Source organism: Gastrolobium bilobum, unplaced genomic scaffold (genome assembly GCF_033153095.1).
Source record: "Gastrolobium bilobum isolate Gb01-03AN ecotype WA unplaced genomic scaffold, APGP_CSIRO_Gbil_v1 utg47035, whole genome shotgun sequence".
NCBI lineage: Eukaryota > Viridiplantae > Streptophyta > Magnoliopsida > Fabales > Fabaceae > Gastrolobium > Gastrolobium bilobum.
Window position 1 is genome coordinate 14,497 of NW_026896228.1, and position 23,443 is coordinate 37,939.

The 23,443-nt window shown below is 31.8% G+C and overlaps 1 protein-coding gene across 1 annotated transcript; it reads left to right on the forward strand.

Moving 5' to 3' along the window:
• Positions 1–22,179: 22,179 nt before the first annotated feature.
• LOC133298371 (auxin-induced protein 6B-like) lies at positions 22,180–22,623 on the forward strand. The gene has a single exon (XM_061497639.1). It carries the CDS (start codon positions 22,180–22,182, stop codon positions 22,621–22,623), a length of 444 nt encoding a protein of 147 aa, XP_061353623.1.
• The last annotated feature ends 820 nt before the right edge of the window (positions 22,624–23,443 follow it).

Consider the following 23,443-nt stretch of genomic DNA (forward strand, 5'->3'; position numbering starts at 1 on the left):
TTATGACTTTTGACTAATGTTTAAAAATTTTCCGTCTTGCAAAACTGTTATGAATTGTCTGTTTCTTTATTATTATTATTATTATTATTCAAACTTACCTCATGAAAATTAAGCTCAGGAATAAAAATGTCAAACAAAAAAAAGTGAATATCAAGTACGTTATAGAAAATTCTGGGTCTGTTTATTTTATTTTATTTTATTTTGGAAAAATGGGTCTGTTTACTTAATCAAAGAATAGTTTATTTTCAGTGACCACACCATCCACGATGGAATCTTTGATTGGTTGGTTAGCTGTGGGTCTTTTTCCTCAGAGGTGTGGAGCATCAATATACTTTAATTTATTTCTAAATTTTAAAAGTCAAATATTTTGAGGGAAATATTTAATTAGTCAACATCGATGAGATACAGCTGAGGTTGGAAAATGCCAGCAGCAATCTGCAGTACTATAAATTTAAACAAAAATATTCATTAGTCGTAGTTATTTGTATAGTTGGTTCTCTAGTTGGTTATATATATTATCTATGAAACTACTATCAAACAACGCAACCGATTACCATTTTGGCGCATTCACATTAATCGATCCTAACAAACTGGTCAATATTTAAAAAATAAAAATTAATCATTCACCCAAGTCCCAATGTATATACCCACTTAACTATACTAACCCAAAAGTAGATAGCTAGCTTATGCATCATTTAACATGGAGCTTTGATTTTTCCATATATTCAATTTTGTTTTTGCTTACCTGCGAAGCATTCATAACAAATGAAGTAGCTAGAAGAATCTAATCATTTGTTTTATCTCTTCATATATAGTTTTTTTTATGTTATTTTCTTTATGTGCAATGGGTGTGGCAAAGATATTGCTGATTTCTGATTTCTGACAGAAGATTACGCAGTACCTCATAATGCAAAGGTTATCCTTAATTTTATTTTCTTTTATTAAATTCAAGGATATAACATTTATTGAATACATGCATGTATCAAACCCAACGAACGGTTCGTGCAGTTTATGGATCGAGACTCCATCTCAGGGAGCACAAGTGAAATTAATGTGAAATTATTACAATGACAATTGGAAACAGATTACTAAATCCAAAATGTGAAATTAATGTCTTATTTAAACCTAAAATATTGAACCTTTGAGTAAGGGTGATGGATGTCAGGTGCTATTTGTTTTAACATTTTTTAAAATTACTAATTTTTTTGGTGCAATGCATCCTCCATCATCAATCTGAATCCCCCATAAGCCAATTTATTTTGGAGATAAAAAGTAAATTGTATGCATGGTTGCGCAAATAAGAAAATGATACGTAATAATTTGTTTGGTTTCATAATTAATTGGATTACTTGATAATGACACACACACACACACACAAAAGAGGGAACGGAGCAGAGAAATTAACAGGGAATACGTGAGCGAATGGCAATTTGCAAATGCAATTGCAGTGGCAAATTGATATGAGTGGCAATATACATAAGAATAAGTATTGGACCATTTTTTTTTTGTTTAATTTTAAATTCCAGTTGCGTTGCCATTGGCCGTACTAAAAAGTTGAATAGAGGGACCGTGGGTCCGTGAGGTCCGTGACACTGTTTCAGTACAACGAAGCGGACCCGAACCTGGACGCTCTCTTTAAAAACAAAAGCGCATAATAAAACGCTTACACAAGTGTTTAGACTGAGATGTGTAGCCCAATGATTTAATATCTTGAGTGAAGTAATGCATAGAAGAATAATAAATAGCTTTGTCGAAGGGGTGTGTATGGGCACAGTGACATCGTAACAATAAGAGAAAATGTAACGTATCTTTAAGTTTTATCTCTTATGAATATAGTTTACACGTGGGTAATGAATTCTGGACCTATAGTGCATCTGATGATGATCCAAGCCCATATATCATGCTGTCGTAATAGGATTGATATTTTTAATGAATATTCTTCTATAATTATATCTTGGATTGCCTTTTGTTGAACTTGTCAATTAGCAGGCCTCATATGGGTCCATAATAACAAGTAACACTATTTTATTTATATTTAAATAATTTGTTGGGTTGTTATTAAAATTTTCTTACATACTTCTTTAATTATAAAGTTATTAAATTATTTAAAAATGTTTGATAGTTATAACTTTTAGGAGTTCTATTTATGTAAATCATATGCCAAAATATCATTAAATAATGATATTAAAAAAGTATATAATGATAAAAATATATATTTTAATTCATTTCTTATTTTCACTAAATTATCTTTCTTTTTATTTTTAAAGGTTGATAAATTTTAATGAGTAAATTTTCATTAATATGTATTTTTATTTTTAAATGCATACATTTTCCATAATATTTTATGTGATTTTTATGTAGAAAGCAAAATTAACATTTTAAATTTGTAAAATGTTAATATAAATTTATTAAAGATTTTATATTTTTATTAAAAAAATAGAGTTATTTCCGGTGATGCAAAATGAAATTATTTCAGAATTAAAACTATAATTATAAAATAAATTAAAATTATAAAAATATCTTCTTCTTGACTCAAAATAATATTGCTAGCAACAAAAGCAGAAATATTAAATTGCTCATTAAATATTAGCAAAATTTTCAAAATATTTAATCATCCACACAAAGGGATCAGGGTCGGTGACTTGTCAGCCTTTGAATGACGTTGGATACCCACTACTCTCACTCGAGAACCGTGTTGAATCGGGGAAATTACGACCAGCACCTGAAACGCGGATTGCGATTGTTCTATTTATGTTTATAATATTTCAGTATTATTTACTCATATATTTATTATTTAAATTTTACAGTTTATTTAAAATAATAATAAATATGTAAGTAAATAATGAGTTTATTAATAATTAAAGTTGAAATATCAACACATAAATAAAATGAGCACAATCTTACATGACACTTTGAGAACAAGTAATAATTTCCTCTTATGTTGAACACTTGAGGAATCGATATAAGTGGCGAAATACCTGTTCTGCCTTACACAGATGTGTCCGATCGTAGGTCGAGTACTTGATGTTGGATCTAGGACTCTCTCTATCAATTAGGTATCTTGGGGATATTGAATCACCACACACTATATAATAGCCGCAGCCTGAAGGGGTGTCTGTGTGCACTGTCGTGATTGCATAAAACAGGGTTAGAGAGATCAGTCATACCTGTGGTCTTTAGCTCCTATTTATAGAGCTTATCTTTGGACTTGTGCTGGTTGGGCTTATTGTAGTCGTGGACCTTTCCTTGGTCCACAACAATACACTATATTTGATTTAATTTTATATGAATTATGTTCTCGTCAAAACACAAGTTTTTGTTTCAATGTAATTTTTCTTATAGAACCTAAGAACTATGCCCAAGCAACGTAGATCGAGTGTAGGCAAAACACAATGCACGTTGAAATCTCAGCTTTGGATCAAAATGAAATGTTAAGCTTGTTGATCTTCCACCGGGAAAACAAGTAATCTACTACAAATGGGTCTACAAAATAAATTGCAATTCAGATAACTCTAATGAACGATATAAAGCGTGTATTGCATAAAAAAAAAATTTCAATTAGAGGGAGTAGACTACTTTGATATTTTCTGTTGGAGGTAATGAGTTTGAGAGAGAAAAGTTTAGAGGTGTTTGAAGTATTACACCAATAGACATCAAGTTTGAAATGCTCAACAGTGTTACCTCCAGTTTAAGAAACCCTAGAGATAATGCAAGCTATTGGACTCCAGCCTATATGGACCCAAATAACCATGCTTTCACCTATTAGGCTCGTATGTGAACATACTATTGGATTACATTATTAATATATCTAACAATCTCCTCCTATGTTTATCATACATCACAATCTAATAGAGTGATCAATGTAATGCTCAAACAAATATGAAACATTCACATACAGTCCAAGACAATTTACTCAGATCAATCAAAGAGTTTTAATGATAAATTACTAAACGTAATCGTTATTTTCAATCTAAATAAATAAATCATTATTATCATGAATCTGTTCTAAGACCAACATACCAAAATAAATATTTAGAGTTTTAGATTCAATCTAAATTCATCCAAATCTTAACATCCAAAATAAGTCTCAAAATTAGTTCACAATCAACAACGTTCATAAAATAAAGATAGCAAAATATAAGTCTCAAATAAATGGACTCCATCAAAATGGGAAATAGCGGGTGAAATGTTAAGTCCCCACATACTCTAAACGATATATTAATTCATCAAGGAGGTGATCTTAGTCAAGTTCCCTCTCATTAATCTCTTCTCCATCTTTGCCATCCTCTGTAGAATATCAAATATGAATTTCATATTATTATGAATTCAATCAGTTGAATAATCTACCAAAGATGTCTAGTTCTACTAAAGAACTTAACATCATATCATCAGGCAAAGAAGAACATATATTGATGTCAAAAAGCATCATAATATCATGTTCACAAGCATCAAGTCAGTTTTATAAATTATGAACAGGGCCTAAACATTTATTTTGCAAAGAGCCATAAACTTAAGTTTATTTGTAATAGAATAACCATTGCCTAGTATGAATGAACAGGACCAATAGTCAAGTCACTAACAATAACCTAGTCATGTGATGTCAAGTTTCAATTAAGAACAAGACCCACAGGCTTTTTATGCAAACAACTATTTCAATGTTTCAATTTGGAATGTCACAATTATTAATTCCTCAAAGTCAAATAATCTAGCATCAAGTTTGGAATGAGATCATTTAACCAAAAGGATGGTCCAACCTGATTGGATTGTATCATCAAGTTTGGAATAACACGATTTTCCCAGGTAGAACCTTTAAATTAAGTTCAAGTTATCTTCATCAAGTTTGAAATGAGACAACTTACCCTTTTTAAATTAATCAACAATCATGAACACCGATGAAACATATAAACAGTGCTTATCATTTTGGCCAACAAAAGGAAGATTCGATAATTCAAAACACATAATTAAAAGGTAAGTAAATGGTAATTAAGACTTGTCCATGTAGTCTTTAACCCCATTTCCCCCACTATTTTGAATAATCGATATTTAGGCATACCTTTTGTGAGAGCATCGGCCAAGTTATCCTTCGATTTCACATCGATCAAGGTGATAACTCCTTGTTCTCTCAGATAATTCAACAAAGCATGTCTCAGTCTTATACATCTTATCTTTCAATTAAAGAGAGCAATTTTTTAACAACTTGGATAGCTGCTTGATTATCACAAAATAGGCTTAAAGAATTAATCTTTAGCCTAGTCAAAGGAATATTAATCAGATTCTTTATCCATTTTGCATCTTTGCCGGCTAAGGCTAAAGTAAAAAATTCTGATTCCGTAGACGACAATGCAATACAAGTCTATCTTTTGGATTTTCAAACAATAGTAGCTCCACCCAAAGTGAATACATATCCACTAGTGAACTTACTATTTCTGATGTCTGAACACCATGACGTATCAGAATATTCATCCCCAATTGAAGGATAACTAGAGTAGTGTATAACATAATCTTTAGTACCTTGGAGATATCTCATCAGCCTATCGAGGGCATCTCAATGCTCTTTACTAGGATTACTAGTGAAACGACTCACCATGCCAACTATAAAGGCTATGTCAGGTTTAGTGCAACTTGTAGCATACATGAGATTACCAATCAATTTTAAATACTTTAACTGATCCATGTTGGTCCCTTAATGAGGACTCGGTCTTTTATTATAATCATGTGGTGTCTCACTCAGTTTGCACTCACTGTATCCCCAGGCATAAAGTAGCTGCTCAATATAATGAGTTTGGCTAAGGGAGATTACTTGTCTTTCAAAGCTTACTTTCATACAAAGAATGTTTTAGCAATACCAAGATATTTAATGTCAAATTCTGTATATAAATTAGATATCATGTCACTCACTACAGAATGATCAGAGCCAAGAATTAACATGTCATCCACTAGTTGTCTTTACATCCATTTGATGCACTACATGGTGTTCAATAGATGTCAAAGCAAGAAGAATTCTTATAGTCAATAGATGGCACACAGGTGAGTCGATATCAAAATAGTCTACTTCACTTTGTTGTCTATAGCCTTTAGCTACTAAATGTGCTTTGTATCTGACTACCGATCCATCACTATTCATTTTCTTCTTTAGTACTAACTTACAGCCTATAGTCTTAGCCCCTTTCGGCAAATTGACTAGCTGCCAAGTATAATTCTGTAGCAGAGAGCTCATTTCATCATATATGGCTTCTGCCCACAGTAGAGATTCTCTAGATCTCATTGCTTCCTGATAGGAGAATGGATTATCCTTTAGATGGTAAGTGACAAAGTCCCCGCCAAAGTCTTTGGGAACTCTCTCTCTCTCTCTCGTAGATACTCTAACTGGAACTGATTCAACAACCAGTTATGTGTGGTTAGTGTCAGAAGGGCTTGCTTCAGATTCTATAGGAGATTCTAAAATCATATCTGTAGATCTAGAAGCACTCAAGTCATGATCTTTGAGAAACTTATTCTCAAATAATTTTGCATCTCTCAATTCTATCACGACATTTGTAGATAGATCCATAAACCTATTTGCAGCACTGTTTTCTGCATTTCTTAGATGTACACAAGTAATGGTTTTAGGTCCCACCTTAGGACTCTTAGGATCTTGTACTCTTACATAAGCAATGCATCCCTAAGTCTTAAGAGTATCATATCTACAAGGATATTTATGTCATATCTCATGAGGAATTATAGACAACTTAGAGTGCGGCAACCTGTTCAGCATGTGATTAGCGGTTAGAACTGCCTCTCCCCAATATGAGGAAGGCAATGCCAGCTGTATGTAACGTAGAATTTAACATTTCAGTTAATGTCCTATTCTTTCTCTCGGCAACACTTTTTGATTGGGGTGAGTAAGGAGTAACGGTTTCAAGTATTATGCCATCTGAAGTGCAAAATTCCTAGAACCTTGTCATTGTGTATTCTCCTCCTTTATCATTCCTAAACCACTTAATTTTCAAGTTAAGTTTATTTTCTAATCTTGACTTGAAAATCTTGAACCTTTCAAAAGCTTCATATTCCGATTTCAACAAATAGACATGACAATATCTAGAAAAATCATCTATGAATGTTATTAAATACTTCTGACCATCTCTTGTAACATAATTTCTAAAGTCACGAAGGTCAGAATGTATAAGCTAAAGAAGTTGTGTGCTTTTAGAAACCAACTTAAAAGGTTTTCTAATGATCTTAGTTTGTGCACATAGTTCAGATTTGTCAAATCAAATAAAGGCATCTAATTGAATATCACAAGTTTTAGCTAGATGCTGCATTTTCTTGTAGTTCACATGTCTAAGTCTATTATGTAACAACTTTGGATCAAATGAAGTTGAACTCACATGGTTTATGCTCTCAATATCTAAACTCATCCTATACATACCATTAACCATGAATGCATAACCAAAATAACATGAGTTAACAGAAAAAGTTGCTCTATCATTCGTAGTTGAGAAAGATATACCATCTTTATCAAGCAAAGATACCAATTTCCTTTTAAGTAAAGGTACTACTCTAAATTTTTTTTAGAGTTAGTAATTTACTTGAAGAAAATACCAAATTTATAGTTGAGAAAGACATATCATCTTTACCAAGCAAAGATATCAATTTTCTTTTAAGTAAAGGTACTACTCTAACTTGTTTTAGAGTTAGTAATTTACTTGAAGAAAGCACTAAATTTGCCGTTTCAACATGAGTTACATCCGCCTTACCACCACTATAATTTTTCACAATGTCTTTCACTTTTATGACCTCAGGGAATAAATTCTTATCATTTGGAGCATGACAGGTTGCACTGCTATGTAACCACCACTCAGAAGAGACATTATCCTTTCCATTCTTCACCATTCAAATGAAAGCTTGAGGCTTAGATTCAATAATTAACATATTAGCCTCATTTTATGGTGTATTATTTTTTAACTTATTTGGTAGCTTACACTCTGCTCCCAAGTGACCCAACTTTCCATAGTTATGGCACTTGCCCTTTTTTTTTAATATAGTCTTTTTAGCCTCTAACCGTGAAGAGAATTCACTTTTTGGTGACTTGGACTTCTTTTGAGGTTTATTGGAATATGAAACTAAGTAGGCAACTAACTTTAGTTGTCCTATTTGTTCTAATCTCTTCCTAGAATAGTTTTGATCCTCGATATAAATAAACCTCTTTAATTTATCTAGTTCGTTCTATTTATATCGACAAAGAGATTATCAGACATATTAGATTTATCATCTTTTAGCTTGTTTCTCATGTTCACTAATTCAATTAATTAAGAGGTGATTCTTGAATCCATATTAAATTTTAATATGGATTCAAGAATCACCTCTGCTAAGAAAGTTTTGGAGAACCCCTCTTATTTTTGGAACTAAACATTCAAATGATCTCATATCTTTTTCGTCGTCTTATACTCACTACAAGTCATAGCTAGACGAAGATTTAGAAAATTTAGCAAGTAATCCCTACAAAATCTCCATCTTGGTTCCATTGATATTTAAACACATTTTTCAACGGTAGATGCAAAATCATTTAATACATTATGAAATATTTCACGTTCTTTCATGCCAAATTGAACATGTAATTTCCAACTATAAAATTCAATAACATCAAATGATTGCATTTTATAATATCATAGAAACTACGTTTAGCCATTTTTAATCAGAGCTAAAAGTTAGAAAGAGTGCACCTTATAGTCCATGGACTTCAAAGACTCTAATTTTGTCAAATCGCTTTGTAGAGTTGGAATTTGCCAAAATTGACTCCAAAAACAAATTTAGAGAGCCAAAAAAAAGACCTTAAGATGGATTACTCCTATTGCCGGAAACTCACTGGAATGTTTTTCGTTATTAAAATTCGCAGGAAAGTGTACCGGAAACTTCAGATTGTCATATCTCCTTCGTCCGGTCTCCGTTTAAGACGAGTGATCACTCAAACGATCGTCTCGACGAGTAGAACAAAGCCCAATAGGTTTCACTTCCTGAAACTAGCTAAAATTTCTAGGATCTAGACCGAAAAATTACGGCTGCAGTATCTTCAAACTCAAATCCTGAAAAATCCTTTCGTCTATGAGTCCCTCTCGATTAGATCTTTGAATAGACACCTTACTCGCTCAAATCTGACACACGAAGCTAATACTTCAAGATTGTTGGAGGTAATGAGTTTGAGAGAGAAATGTTTAGATGTGCTTGAAATATTACACCAAGAGACATCAAGTTTGGAATGCTCAATAGTGTTACCTTCATCTTAGAAAATCTTAAAGATAATGCAAGCTATTGGGCTCCAGCCCATATGGATCCAAATAACTATACTTTCACCTATTGGACTTGTATGTGAACATACTATTGGATTATATCATTAATATATCTAATATTTTCTATCTTGTGGCTAAGATGGGTTCTATTGTTCATTGCAGTAGCTAAGTCATGGCATCTTGAGAATTGAGCGTGAATAATGTATTCCTCCTCAACGACTTAAATGAGGAAGTGTATATGGAATTGCTTGAGGTTTCAATCGTTTAAGGCGTCAAAGTATGTAGGCTACAAGAGTCTCTTTGTCGTCTCAAATAGGTAAACCATCAATGGTTCCAAAACATCATCAACACAATTTGCATACATATTTCACCAAGGCACTCCCTTCAAGCCCCTTTGGTTCGATCTTACTAAAATTGTTTGATCTCCACAAGCCAACTTGAGGTGGGGGTTATCACTTGATACTTCTCAATCTCAACCCCATATAGACCAATCTCAGCTTCATGCAAATACCATTCAAGATGGCCACGACGTCGAAGATATCAACAAACTTTAGTTATTAGCTACTAATAATTCGAGTGGTTAAATCGTTATTAAGTTAAGTATGTAAGTTTTCTCTGTTATTTTATAGTAGTTATTCTTGAAACTTTACGTGGGGGAATCCTATACATGCAATGTTATGTATTGTAGCAGCATCTCACTTCTAACTTACTTTTTTACTGATATAAATTGAGAAAAGTTTGAAAATTCTCGTGGTTTGCTCCATAATAATTTATCTCCATATACTTTTTTTTTTTTTTCATTTATCACTACAAAAATAGCGCCCTACAACGACATTCATTTTATCACATTTATTAGAATGATGGTACAAATACAAAAATACCCTCAATTTACTACATTTTTTTACCAACGTAGCAAAATTACTCTAAATTATTTTATTTTCATTTAATCCCAAAAAGACGAATTTTCTCATTACAAAATAGCTTCATCTTTTCTGAGCTTAACCCTAGAAGAATTTTCCGTTCGTTGTATGAGGCAACTATCTTGTTTCGTTCTTGATTCCCTATTCATTTCTTTCTTTTCCAATTCCTATCCCTAGGGTAAGATTTATCACCTTTAATATAAATGGAACTTTCTGCATCATCTACTCCAAAGAATTTTTTAATAGGTTGGATTAAACTTATTCCCATTTTATTCGAATCAAGTTTGGTGTCGATTCTCTTTTCATCTTCATTGCCACAATGATGGCTTTTCTTGGAGTTGTAGTTCAAACTGTTTGTTCGGATTAGGATGTGCTCCGAGAAAGGTTTGTGGTATAACGATTATAACATAATCAAGAGCAGAGAAACCAAATATGATTTCGTTGAAGTGATTGGCATTGACAGTAGGAAGGATTTGGTTCTATATTTCTTCTTTAACTCAGCCGAATCAGTTATCATTTTGTGGTTTTGGTAAACGTTTGGTAATCTATCATAGATTTCACGATTTTCTTATTACTGCTAAATTTGAAAATGTTTATGATTTCAGAGATATGTTTTTTTGTGCCAAATATTACATTGTTTCTTTTCTTCAATTTTTTTGTATCAAATTCAAACATGATTTTGGAGAATCAGTTCAATTGCAACCATAAGCATTGGGGGAAAACAATCATTGAACTAATTGTTTTCATTTTTTGATCTTGTGCGGATTTAGGTGAGAGTGAGCTAATTCATTGCCTCCTGTTTGATTCTGGTTTCAATTTTGAGTATTGTTTTGCTCACTTCATAAGAAATATTTGATTGGAACGACGAAGAGGTGAGTGATTTTTTGAACCACTTTCTTTGTTAGATTTCTTTGTTTAATTAGCTTTTGATGATCCAATATTTCTTGTTGATGTGTTATAAGACGTGCTTAGATTCTTATTGTTGCATTGAATTTGATGATTTGTTATGTCTATATGTGGTGGTTTAAACTTGGAATTACAAGATTTAGGCGATTACATGTGAGTATTTGGAATTTCTCTATCTCTCTCTGTTTTTTTGGGGGGGGGGGGGGGTGGGTTTCTTTTGATAAAGTGCTTATAATGTGTTGGTTAGGAATAAATTTGAAAGAGTTTTTAAGTTGAGAGGAAATCATGCGGCTGTAATTTAATTAGAAATGTTGCATTTGCCTTCAGTCATTCAGTTTGTGGTAGTTCTAACATATTTGAGTTCAGAATTTTTGAAGATGGAATATAGAAGAAGCCGTCGTCTATGGAAGACCATATCTTACATTTGTTCCTCAATATTTGCACCAGTGAGAAGTTTTTTTAAAATGAACTGTATTCCATTTACGCTTATTCTTATTTGCCATTCTTTAATAATGGACATTGAATCCTATCTGGGTTTTGAAAGTATTTCTTCTTTTTTCCACGATATCCATGGACTAATTATCAGGGTCTGCTGTGGCTTATGACCAAGTGTATAGCCCAATTTGGTTTGGCAAGATGATAATGCATATCTTACATGCATATAAATGCATATCTGATTTGATTACTTATTTAATACTCAAAAATTTCTTTTATGTTATCAGATGTATGAGATCAGGTTACAAGTATGCCATCCGCGAGCATGTGCGTTCTTTATTGGCAGATTAAATCAAATGATTCAGAAACCCTAGTTTTTGAGTATAGGTCAGATCCAGTACTCTGAGAAGTATTTCGATAACACCTACGAGTATAGGTATACACACACTATCCTAATTCCTTCAACTTCTTTGTGATTGAATGAGTGATATGATTTTTTTTTCTTTTCTCAATTTATTGTTCAGGCAAGTTGTTCTTCCTCCTGAAGTCGCCAAACTGCTTCCTAAGAATCGACTTCTCTATGAAGTACGTAATTGATTTTTCTCCTTTTTCCGTTAAATTTTTGCTTTGTGTGTAATTTATCAGTTTTGTGTGTCAAAGTTCTTTCAAATTTGTTTTTTATGTAGAATCTACCCTTTAAAATGGATAGAATTTCTTAGGTTAGTTATTTCTTCTTCTTTTTTGTTACAAATATAAACATTTGTTTTGTTCTTGTCTTGAACACATTTATTCATTTTACAATTGCATCATTAATTTGAATTGACCATTGATCCAATTACATTTTACAATGTCAAATTTGTGCAGATAGTCATTAAAGTTTTTGATAGAGTGAGATGGACACAAATTGGGAATAAATATTTCAAGCTTAGCCATTCTAAAAAGATTTCCAAGTTCTTTCTAATTCTGGCTTTATGTGTCTGTACCTGTAGTCTACTTCTTCTTTTTTGCATAGGGAAAAGATATCAGATAGTGCATTTTACATAGGGAAAAGATATCAGATAGTGCATTTTACCTTATATATATATATATATATATATATATTTGGCATTTGCAAGCTAAAGACAAAGTGGCCTTTGTGTCTGAATATGGGATTCGCTTGCTCCATGCTTTTATCTTTGTACTTACTATTTGTCATATCCTACAATACATCATAATATGGAATTGCTATCTATTTGTAATTTAGTTAGTGCTTGTTTTTTCCTTTGGAAGTTTTCAAAAGCTGTGATTTTTTTCATGTTAACAAAAATATCTTTTCTAATTTCAGAGTTTATACCCAGCTACAGAGTATCTCATGTTGCAGCTCGTGCAATTGGTGGATGTTCATTTACATTGGTTTAATAGCAAAAAAGTATTAGTTGGAACATATGTGTTTTACATGCTTTATGCTTTGAATGTTGGCGTCTTACATGCTTTGTGTTTTTTTATCTATGTGGCCCCTCTTTCTGTTGTTGTAGTTTGTCTCTTTAAAGAATCAGAATGGCAAAGTTACATTTGGGGATTTGCCACCTTTAATGGTGAAGCTAAAGGCATTTGGAGACATTTACAGTGAGGATGAGATTATGAGCATCTTGGGTGAGTCAGGTACTGACTTTTTTTATTTTTTTTGTTCTTATTTCTATCATCCTCTTGTTTTCTTTCTGTTTTCTTCCTTTTATGAAATTTGCTCCAAACAACCTCATTGGTATGTCTTGCTTAGCTTGAATTAAAAGCTTTCATCATATTCTCTCTCTGCAGTGTTATCAGGCTAGTGTTCTAATTTACATCTTAAATGAAGCCAATAAATAGTTCTAATCTTCAAGATTTGGTGGTACTTGTCTATATACAGTTTGCTATCTTTGCACGGTGAACTGTTGCCTGCTGTATCAACCAGAACAGGACTAATGCATGCTTCAAGCCTTGGGTCTTTAGATGCAATGGTTCCTAAGTCCACAAGTTATGGATCCCCAGTTCCTCCACGATCTCCCTTTGCATCTGGAGTTTCTGCTGCTATTGTCCTTGTTATCTTCCATTTCCTTTGAAGACTTTATCTTTATTAGCTCTTGTCATGGTTATTTCTAGTTCATCTCTCAGGTGTGTACTTTGATCAAGTTAATAATGAGGAGCAACATACTAGGTAAATCCTATTGATATTATTTTGGATTCTTTCTAGTATAGTCACTGGATTATAAGCAATGAAGCATGTCACCAAGCTTGTTTCTCTCTATTTAAAATAATGGACATGTAGATATTCAAAAAAAAAAAATGGACATGTAATTTCTTAGTATCAGAAATGGCACCTAAAAAAGGGATATTAAGAAAAAAAAAGTTCATTTTATTCTAATTATATGATAATAAAAAAGTCTCTTATTTGTAATTGTTTTATAATATTTTGTAGATCACAAAGTGTTGACAACTTCAATAGTGACAAAACTGGCTTTAGATCTCTAGACACCATTCAATAGTCCTATGGGGGATATGTGACACCCATAACTCCAAATTCTTTTTCAAATAGAAGACCTATTTGGTTAGTTTAAACAATTTGGCATACTGTCACAATCTTCGGTCTTCTGTTGTAAAATTGGAAAATCACTATGATCCTCAGCCAAGTTGATATAGTTTGAAGCATGCATTTCAATCAAGTTTTCATGATCCTTCATTTGTTTTGAACCCTTTTGTTAGGACTGCTCAATATCAGCTGGAGGTAGCAGTGGCCATGTTGGAAGTGCCATAAACCACAACTGGGGATGGGTTGGCGTGGACCCCTATTCCTCAGCCTACGCCACTTTCTTTTACAAAATAAGGACAACTGAAGAAACCCTTGAAGAAGAACAAGAAGATGATAGTGCCCCTGAGATTGAAACCTTCCCTTTGTTCCCTATGCACGGTGAGGATATCCATGGCTATTACAACCTCAATTCGAATTCTTCTAACTATGGTGGTGGCTGGTATCAGACCGAAGATGGGTTCAAGAACGTTTCTCGTACTTCCTTGGAGCTTAGTCTCAACTCCTACACCTGCAGATCTCCAGATTTCGCTTGAATGCTTATGTCCTAGCTCCCTACTCAACTTAATTATTAATTTGAATATGATAGCTTTGCTTAGTTGATTATCTTTCTATAATCAGTTTTAGGCTCTGTATGTTGAGTTAGTTAAGGTTATCAGTGGGAAAATCACTATAGGTGGTGGTAATGTTGGTTATAGTTCCAAGGGACCACAACCAACTGTAGAGTGTGGTCTATAGGAGTGGCAATTTGAAGTTGTTTGATATTTTATTTTATTTTATTTTTTTGGTAACGTCCCGATATTTTATTTTATTTTATTATTTTTTTGGTAACATTGTCCGATATTTTATTGATTAACCAATGAATGCATGGTTGAAGTTATTGGTGTTATGCCGAAATGCTGTGTGAATGCTCCTATCGTTAATCGACATTTTTTTTTATTCTCTTCCTATAAATTAGCCACATTTGTAATGTGGCTAATGTCAAAAAAATTCGTGGCTAAAATAATGTTACCACACTCATGACAACAGTAGCAAAGTGAGAAGGAAAATGTAGTTAAATAAATGCCACGCTAGGATTAGCCATGTTTGGCAAAAGTGTGGTAGTTTGATTTACCCACATTTTTTGTTCAATTTTGCCACATTTTTTAATGTGGCTAAACAACATGTTTTTTGTAGTGTATCTCCTATGTGATTTTTTTTTCATCAAAGTCCGTAATTAAATATGTTAAATATTGCGTTAAACTATCCATTTTCTCCTATGAATAATAATAAAAAAAACAGAGAAGATAAGTGATTAAAAAAATTAAACCACAAGGGATTTTTTGAATTTTTTCTTTACAATAATTAAACAAAAAACTTGATATGAGGAATGTGGAATTGAACAAACTAATAGGGCAGACCATTGCAAATAAAAGATGTCCTAGTTAACATCATTCATACATGTCTTTTATGTTTGTCATTTTTATATGTATTTTATGTTTGTCAGTTGTTGTATTTGAATACATCTAGATATTTACTCAAGAAAAAATACTATTATCTAAATAGTTTAGTTTTTTTTATAAATTAAAAAATAATATTTAATAAATATTAAGAATAAAATAATAGAAATATAGCACCCCTTAAGGGGTAAGTGATAAAATAGTAAACTATAAGAGAGTTTTTGAGCTTTTACCTTATAATAATTAAAAAAATTGATGTAAGAAAAGATATAGAATTAAACAAGTTAATTGGGGTATGTGACAATTGCAAATAAATGGCGTTCTGTGTTCAACTTCCATTAGAATTTGCTGCCAAGAAAAAAAAAACTAGTACCGTATGAAAAAAAAAATGAGAATTAAGATGAACTCGTTATGTTTTTTTTCACTCTTGCGATATTTAATTATTCATAGGGGTAAAATGGATAAATTTGCCCAATATTCAACGTGTTAAATGTAAAGTTGAATGAAAAAAATCACAAGGAATAAGTGATAAAAAAAATACAGGGCTTTAAATGATTTTAAAGCAAACCATAGGGAGATTTTGAATTTTTTTCCTATAAAATTTCATAATTCATAAGAACATGAACACATTAAAGTTGAATAACTTTTATGTGTCAAAAAATAAAAAAGTTGAATAACTTTTGAATTTAAAGTAAATCAAACTTGAGTTAAAAAATAAATTTTATTTTCTAATGAAGTCAGGTGGAGATAGCTTAATTTTCCTTGACAGCTCATTCATTTCCGGGCCATCGGAAACACTCCTACCTATTGATAGCAAGATTTTCGAAAATACCCATGTTCAAATGTTGCATATATTCTTTATGTCTTCCTCCCGTTTTCTGTCTCAGCACAAACCAACGAAATAAATTTTCATGATATATAGCCTTGAAACAAAACAACAAACTACACGGATGGAACATAATTCGCATGCTACAAAATGACATTATTCACATCTTTTTGTCCATTCAAGTTTTCTTAATGTGATATGGAGATTTGCTGGGATATGTGTTTTGTTGAGAAACATTGAACAATGCAAATAAATGCCATGAAGCTTAGCTTCTAACAAGTGGGGTTCGATGCTCAAATCAAATTATGCAAATAAAACACTTAGGGGATGCTTCATGATTAATTAATGCTTACTATAACTAGCAAAGTGGACCTATCAATTGGTCCATGCTAACATTTAGCTCTATTTTGCTAACGTGACTCTAGTTTTGCATTTTATTAGGTACAATAGTGTTCAAGTCCGTAAGGTGGTGTTTGGTTGGGAGCTTTTCAACGGATATCTATATTTCTCAAGTATGGCTTTTAGAAATACCATGTTTGTTTCAACGTTTTTTCACCAAAAACCCATCTATCCAATTTGTCTGGATTTATGAGAAATATAGATATCCGCACTGTTTAGAAACTTAATTTGAAGGTGGGATTTTTCGGAAAATCGGTTATCTGGCTTTTAATGCACTGTTGATTTCATAAAGTTACCTAATTTTCCCAGTAAAGTTTTTCCCCACCAAACAACTTTTTTTTACATTTTTCTTCCTATTTCACTTTATCTATCTTTCCAATCATTTCTCTATCTATCTCATTTCCCTACTATTCCAAAAAAATTTCCTGAACCAAACGCCCCCTAAAAGACTTTCATTTGAGAATATTGAAAATGATTTGTTTTAATGGTCACCTAAGTGCCAAGTGTCCACATTTTATGTATAAAAACTAAGGAAAAAATGTTTTTATTTTTAATATTTTAATTTTAAAATAAAGCTCATTTTGGATCCTTAATAAAAAATACGATCTCCACTTTCATCCCTTAGAAAAAAAGGTCAACTTTTAGTCTCTATACAATTTCAGTTCTTTGAAAATGTGTGTTAGAGAATAATATAAATCATTAATAACGCCCTCACCCAATACCTTAAGGTTTTGGGTTGAATTGATTCTTTACAATGTATCAGAAATTCAATGAAGATCCAATTTAATCTCTAGAAAAAATTAACATGGATAATTTTTTGTATGAGACCATATTTTTTATTAGGGACTGTGTTTTTTATTAGAGGCCCAAACTCTAAATTTTATTTGTGCTATGCTAAAAAAAAGTAAGTGAATCATGTTAAGAAGAGAAGATATAAAAAAAGTTTGTGAGACCCACCTGCTTTTATTTAAATATATTTGTAACATAAACAAATTTTCTAGAACAAAAGTGAAAATATTAAAACTCAAAAATTAATAATCATAAAATAAGAAAGGGATTAATTTAAAATGTGATTGGGTAAGATGCTCAAAATTTGGGGGTCTAGAAGGGTGTTTTGGCAGTTTATTTGGAAAATATAAAGAAAGGGTGAGATGGGGTAACCCCGCACATGGGGTATGGTCAGATCTGGAGGTCTGCAAAATGGTGCCTTTTTAGTAGAGTTGCATATTTAAAGTTTCTTTTGTTGTTTGTTACCAATATTTTAAGGTTGCTTTTTAGAGAGATGAACAAAAAGGCATCTTTGTAATAGTTTGCCAGCCTAGCCTCAGGCTCTGTTCGATGTTCGGTAGCATTGATTAGTAAGGAAAAGAAGAGATATATTGTTGTAATGTTCACTTTTTTCATTTTTTTTCTTCTCCAAATCATATTTATGAAGAAAAGTAAAGGAAAAGGCGGATTAGATTATTTGAGACTTACTGTAGTATATATATGAATTTTATAAGAGTTATGTTGTAAGAAAAGTGATTCTGTCATATTATAAAGATTCGTTTTCTGTATTTTTTTTTTTTGCTTCAAAACATGCGAGACTCACAAAATATGGTGTATTTAAGAAACTTTTTTTTTCATGTTGCATGATGAATGCAAATTCCTATATATATAATATATATATTTCTCTTAAAGAACTGAAAAAAAAATTCTCGTGAGTTTTATATTTTTTTGTCACTTCTTGATTATATAAATCTTTTAAATAAGTCAATTTTAATAAATAAAAGAAAATAAAATAATGATACATTTATTTATATTTACTTTTTATTATAAAATCAAATAGACAAAGAAATATCTATAAATTTTTTTATTAAATGAAGTCAAACAAGAATGTAATTACATTACAAGCTATATCAGGCATATTCTCAAGGACAAAGAAAGACCTACTAGGTTCTCTTTCCCAACTGTGCATGTGTTTCTACTTTCTACTTTGAACTTTCGGACATCCACTTCGTGCGCCAAAAAGAAACCTACCGCACAAACTACACCGTGGCATAAAAAATTAATAAATTTAAAAGGGCGGGATCAAATTACGTTCGATTTTCATAGTTGATTCATAGGATTAATGTTTTTCTTTTGTGTAATAGATACGTACAAAAGAATACGTGAAATTTATATTTTTTTTTCTTCACATTATCACATTAGGTTTCACACACTTTTTTATGAATATGAGATAATTTATCTTCTACAACAAGAGAAAAATAAATTTCTTAATTTATTTATATATTTGATAAATTAATTATTAAATATAAATATAATAAATGACTATAATTAAAAGTATAACAGATATAAAATCATTCTATCTCAATTTTAAATATTTATAACTAATATTTAAATTGTTTTAAATGAATACAATAGAATACACACACATATATATATATATATATATATGAGACATGATCAATTTATTGCTTGTATTCAATAACTCATATAATTAATAAACTAGAGTCATTAGATTAAAATTAAAAATTAAAAATTAAAAATAATAGTGCAACTTACATATATTAAAAATTGGTAAAGCATACATCTCACTATCTCTATGCAATTAAGATTAGAAATTGCTTATATATTACAACATTTCACGTAACTTTAACTTTAGTTTTGATACCATATCTGTAATTATATTGCCTATTTAAGTACATCCCTTAAGTAGTCAATTGAGCTGAGTTACATTTCAATAACTCTTGAATGATTATTAATTTAAATGTGGTTCTAAAAAAAATATAAATATGGTCTAATTTCTTTCACAATATATCATATATACGAGAGCTATAAGGAAAAAGTAAATTTTTAGTACTCTAATTAGCACTAACTGCTATACTATTCCCATAAAAATAGAAATAATAATTCATTTAATTACATTTATTTTATTCACTTCTTTATTTTTAATATAATATAAATTTTTGTATTTCTAATTTTAATGAAAGAAATATGCAAAAGTTTACTCAAATAAAGGATTCGCAGTTCAGGATATAAAAAAAAGGGCAGAATATTCTTATAATGTTACATCAAATTTTGATTATTGATTTATTTATATTTAATGTTTCAAATATTTAATAATTCAGAATTATTAGATATAAATAAAATTAATAATCAAAATTAAAAATATAATTTATGCTGATATAAATTGATCCTTACCCAAAAAAAAGGATTCACGCACACATAATTGGAACAGTGACCATTTTGTCACGTTTGGACAAAAAAATTACCAGACTGTCATGCTAAGAGTAAATTTTGCCAAAATGGCACGCGGCATAATTCGTTACACAGTGTAGCGAATTATGCATGCAAGTAATTCGCTACACAGTGTAGCGAAATATGCTACGTCAGAACCAAAAATGTCACATGTCAAATTTTGAGAAATTCACTACCCTATGTAGCGAATTTCTCAAAATTTGACATGTGACATTTTTGGTTCTATGCATTATGACGTGACATATTTCGCTACACTGTATAGCGAATTACTTGTATACACAATTCGCTATACTGTGTAGCGAATTATGCCGTGTGGTATTTTGACAAAATTTATTGTTGACATAACAGTCTGATAATTTTTTTATCCAAACGTAACACTTTCGTTAATGTCAGCACGTAATTGAGGTATACCAAGATTTTAAGGCTATCAAATTGTTACATAGCCCAATGCAAGCTGTTCATCCACCCATGTTCTTGCTCCAACCGGTTCGAGCAAATTTAGGCGTTATGAACAGTTTTTTGTTTGACGACTTTACCAAATGACTAGTATAACCTGTCATGCATGTAATTGACCCCTGTGATATTTTTGTTGCCTATTTTACCCTCCATTGAGTCTTTGTTATTGCAGTTTTCCTTTTAAGTTGTCCTTGAGACCAAATGTACAATGTCACACTGTGGACATTTTAATTAGTAAAGAAGTGTTTATGCTATAAAACTCTTTGCTTTTTAAGGCCACGGCGTGAAAATATTCAGCTAGTGAAAAAAAAAAGAATTTATAATATAAAATCTATTGAATTTTTTTTTTTAAGTTCTCCTAAAAATTAACCTAATTTAAACAAGCACTTAGTAATAAAATCTTTAAAAGAATGAGATAGACGTTATTTGAATCGGATATAGAAAAATAAGGTTTGGCCTCCAATATCAATGACTCAAAGTTAAAGTTTATTTTATCCTATTTTGTAATTTTTTTCTTTTTATAAATGAAAGAAATGTTTTCCAGCATTTGGTTTCCATTTTCTTTTTCTTTTTTTCTTTTTTTTTTGTAATAAGCATTTGGTTTCCATTTTCATTTCTATATAATAATTACCAAGTCTCATGGCACATTCAATAATTGTGAATGAAAAGTAGGACGATCCTCTCTCTTTTTTTCCTCTTCATTGGGTGATGTGAAGTTATCACTGTTTTGGTTTTTTTTTTCCTCATCTGATTTCTTTAAAAAAATTCTTTTCAATAATACGGAGTGTAACGTTTGGTCATTTCAGGATTAATAATTATCCCCATAAATTAACACAACACAAGATTTTTCAGTTTATTTTATCCTCACTCACATATTTTTTGAGAAACTTTTGGGAAGGCCACTTATCTCAAATTGTTCCAAGACAAGCACACTTACTTAATTATGAAGTTCTTGAGTTATGGATTATAAAAAAGTAGAAGATCTTATTAGTATAGGTAATACTATTATTTCCTTTAAACTATATTAAACTGTACAATTTCATACATGTACAGTCTCTAGGTTCCTCTTGTTCAAGTGTTAATTTAATTTATTCATATACCCCTCAAGTTAGAAGCTTGCTTGGAGCCGTTCCTTATTCGTGTCTCATCTCTTTTTACATCAACAATCACTTCTCATCCTCGTTAGCTTTATATTGTTACACAAAGTTTAACTTATTTTTTCCAATCATCAAATAGAATATATTTATAATACACATCATATTAACACGAGGCAATAAAATTAGATGTGATTATGCACAAATTTTAATGAATCAAATTGTAAATAAACGATAAAAACTGTACAAATATAAAAATAACATAAACAAAAATATGTGAACCCCTCATTATCAAATCAAATTATCAACTTCTTTTATAGCTATTATTTATTTTCTGTAAAAAATATAGTGATAAAAAATAAGGTGTCCCAACATATATATGAGAAATAGTAAATATAATGAGCTGAAGGCTGTTATCCAACATGGATCTTGTTATACAGTGACCATTAATCAATGTTATGGAAACTGCAGACAGTAGTTGGTAATTATCTGAAAAAACCAAGGGCACTTTCCCAACCTCTCCACTATAAATTCTTAAGCTCTCGCATTATTGGAATCCCCCCAATCTTTGGTTTTCTCACTCTCCGATAAATTTCTCTCTGCGTTGCAACAAAAAGAAGCAGAGAACACACAAAGCCAACACAGAAGCAAAACAAATGTCATCCAAATGCAGCAAAATCCGCCACATTGTTCGGCTCCGCCAGATGCTGCGGCGGTGGCGCAACAAGGCACGCATGTCGGCGAATCGTACACCGTCCGATGTGCCAGCTGGACACGTGGCGGTTTGCGTGGGCACCAACTACACGAGATTTGTGGTGCGCGCGACGGACCTGAACCACCCCGTTTTCAAGAAGCTTCTAGTTCAAGCCGAGGAAGAGTACGGCTTCTCCAACCATGGACCCTTGGCCATCCCCTGCGACGAAGCGGTTTTCGAAGAGATTCTCCGGTTTATTTCCCGGTCCGACTCTGACAACTCCAACCGGTTCATTAATCTCGAAGATTTTCAGAAACACTGCCACGTGGGGATCAGGAACAACCTCGACTTCTGGCCCGAATCTCGACCGCTCCTCCATGGTCTACCTGACAAAACGGTTTGGTAGCTTCCGAACCGAACCAAACCGGATGGTTCCGGTTCTGAACCGGGTAATAGTTTTTTTTAGCTATATGGGGTTTCGAGCAGGGAAGAGCGAGTTAAGCTAAATGGTGACTCGGCTGAGTTGTCCGAGTTGGTTTTGAAAACAAATTGGGATTTTTACAATTACCCCCAAACACAGAAGGTAAATTGTGGGCTTCACTTTCACCCACATTTTCTTTTCCATAATGGTGTACATAGCATAAGCACGTTAAAATCTCTCGGAGTATTGGTTGTGAAAACCAGGGCTTAGTGAGTGTATTTTATGTGATTTGCACAACACACAACCATTGTTAGTATGCTCCGGGGAATGCTGAGGAGATGGCACAACGGTGAGTCGTCCTGGGTTCGGATCGGAGTGGAAGCGGTGAGTTGATAACGGTTTTCTTCAAGCTGAGTTATGAGTCTCCGACTCGGGTAACTTTTGTATTCTATTATTGTGTATGTATTTTTTTAAGGAAAAAGTGTAAAAGCATGTGTTATTTTAAGTGAGAGAAGGAAATAGATGATCAAGTAGAGAATGGACAAAAAAATAAAACAAAAATATAAGTCACATCTCTTTATAAGTATAAAATAACATAACTCATGTCATTTTAAAAATATAAATATTTTTTTTTAATTCATGGAAGAATGAAAGTGAAATTGGAGAGAAATTTCAAATTTGAAATTTCGCCGTACTTTCTCTGTTATTGTTGTATTGTCTCCGTAATAGTGTCATCTTTGACACCTAGTAACGTGGTATACCAAAAATATAATTGAATTTTAATAGTCATGTACTTTTTTGTGTT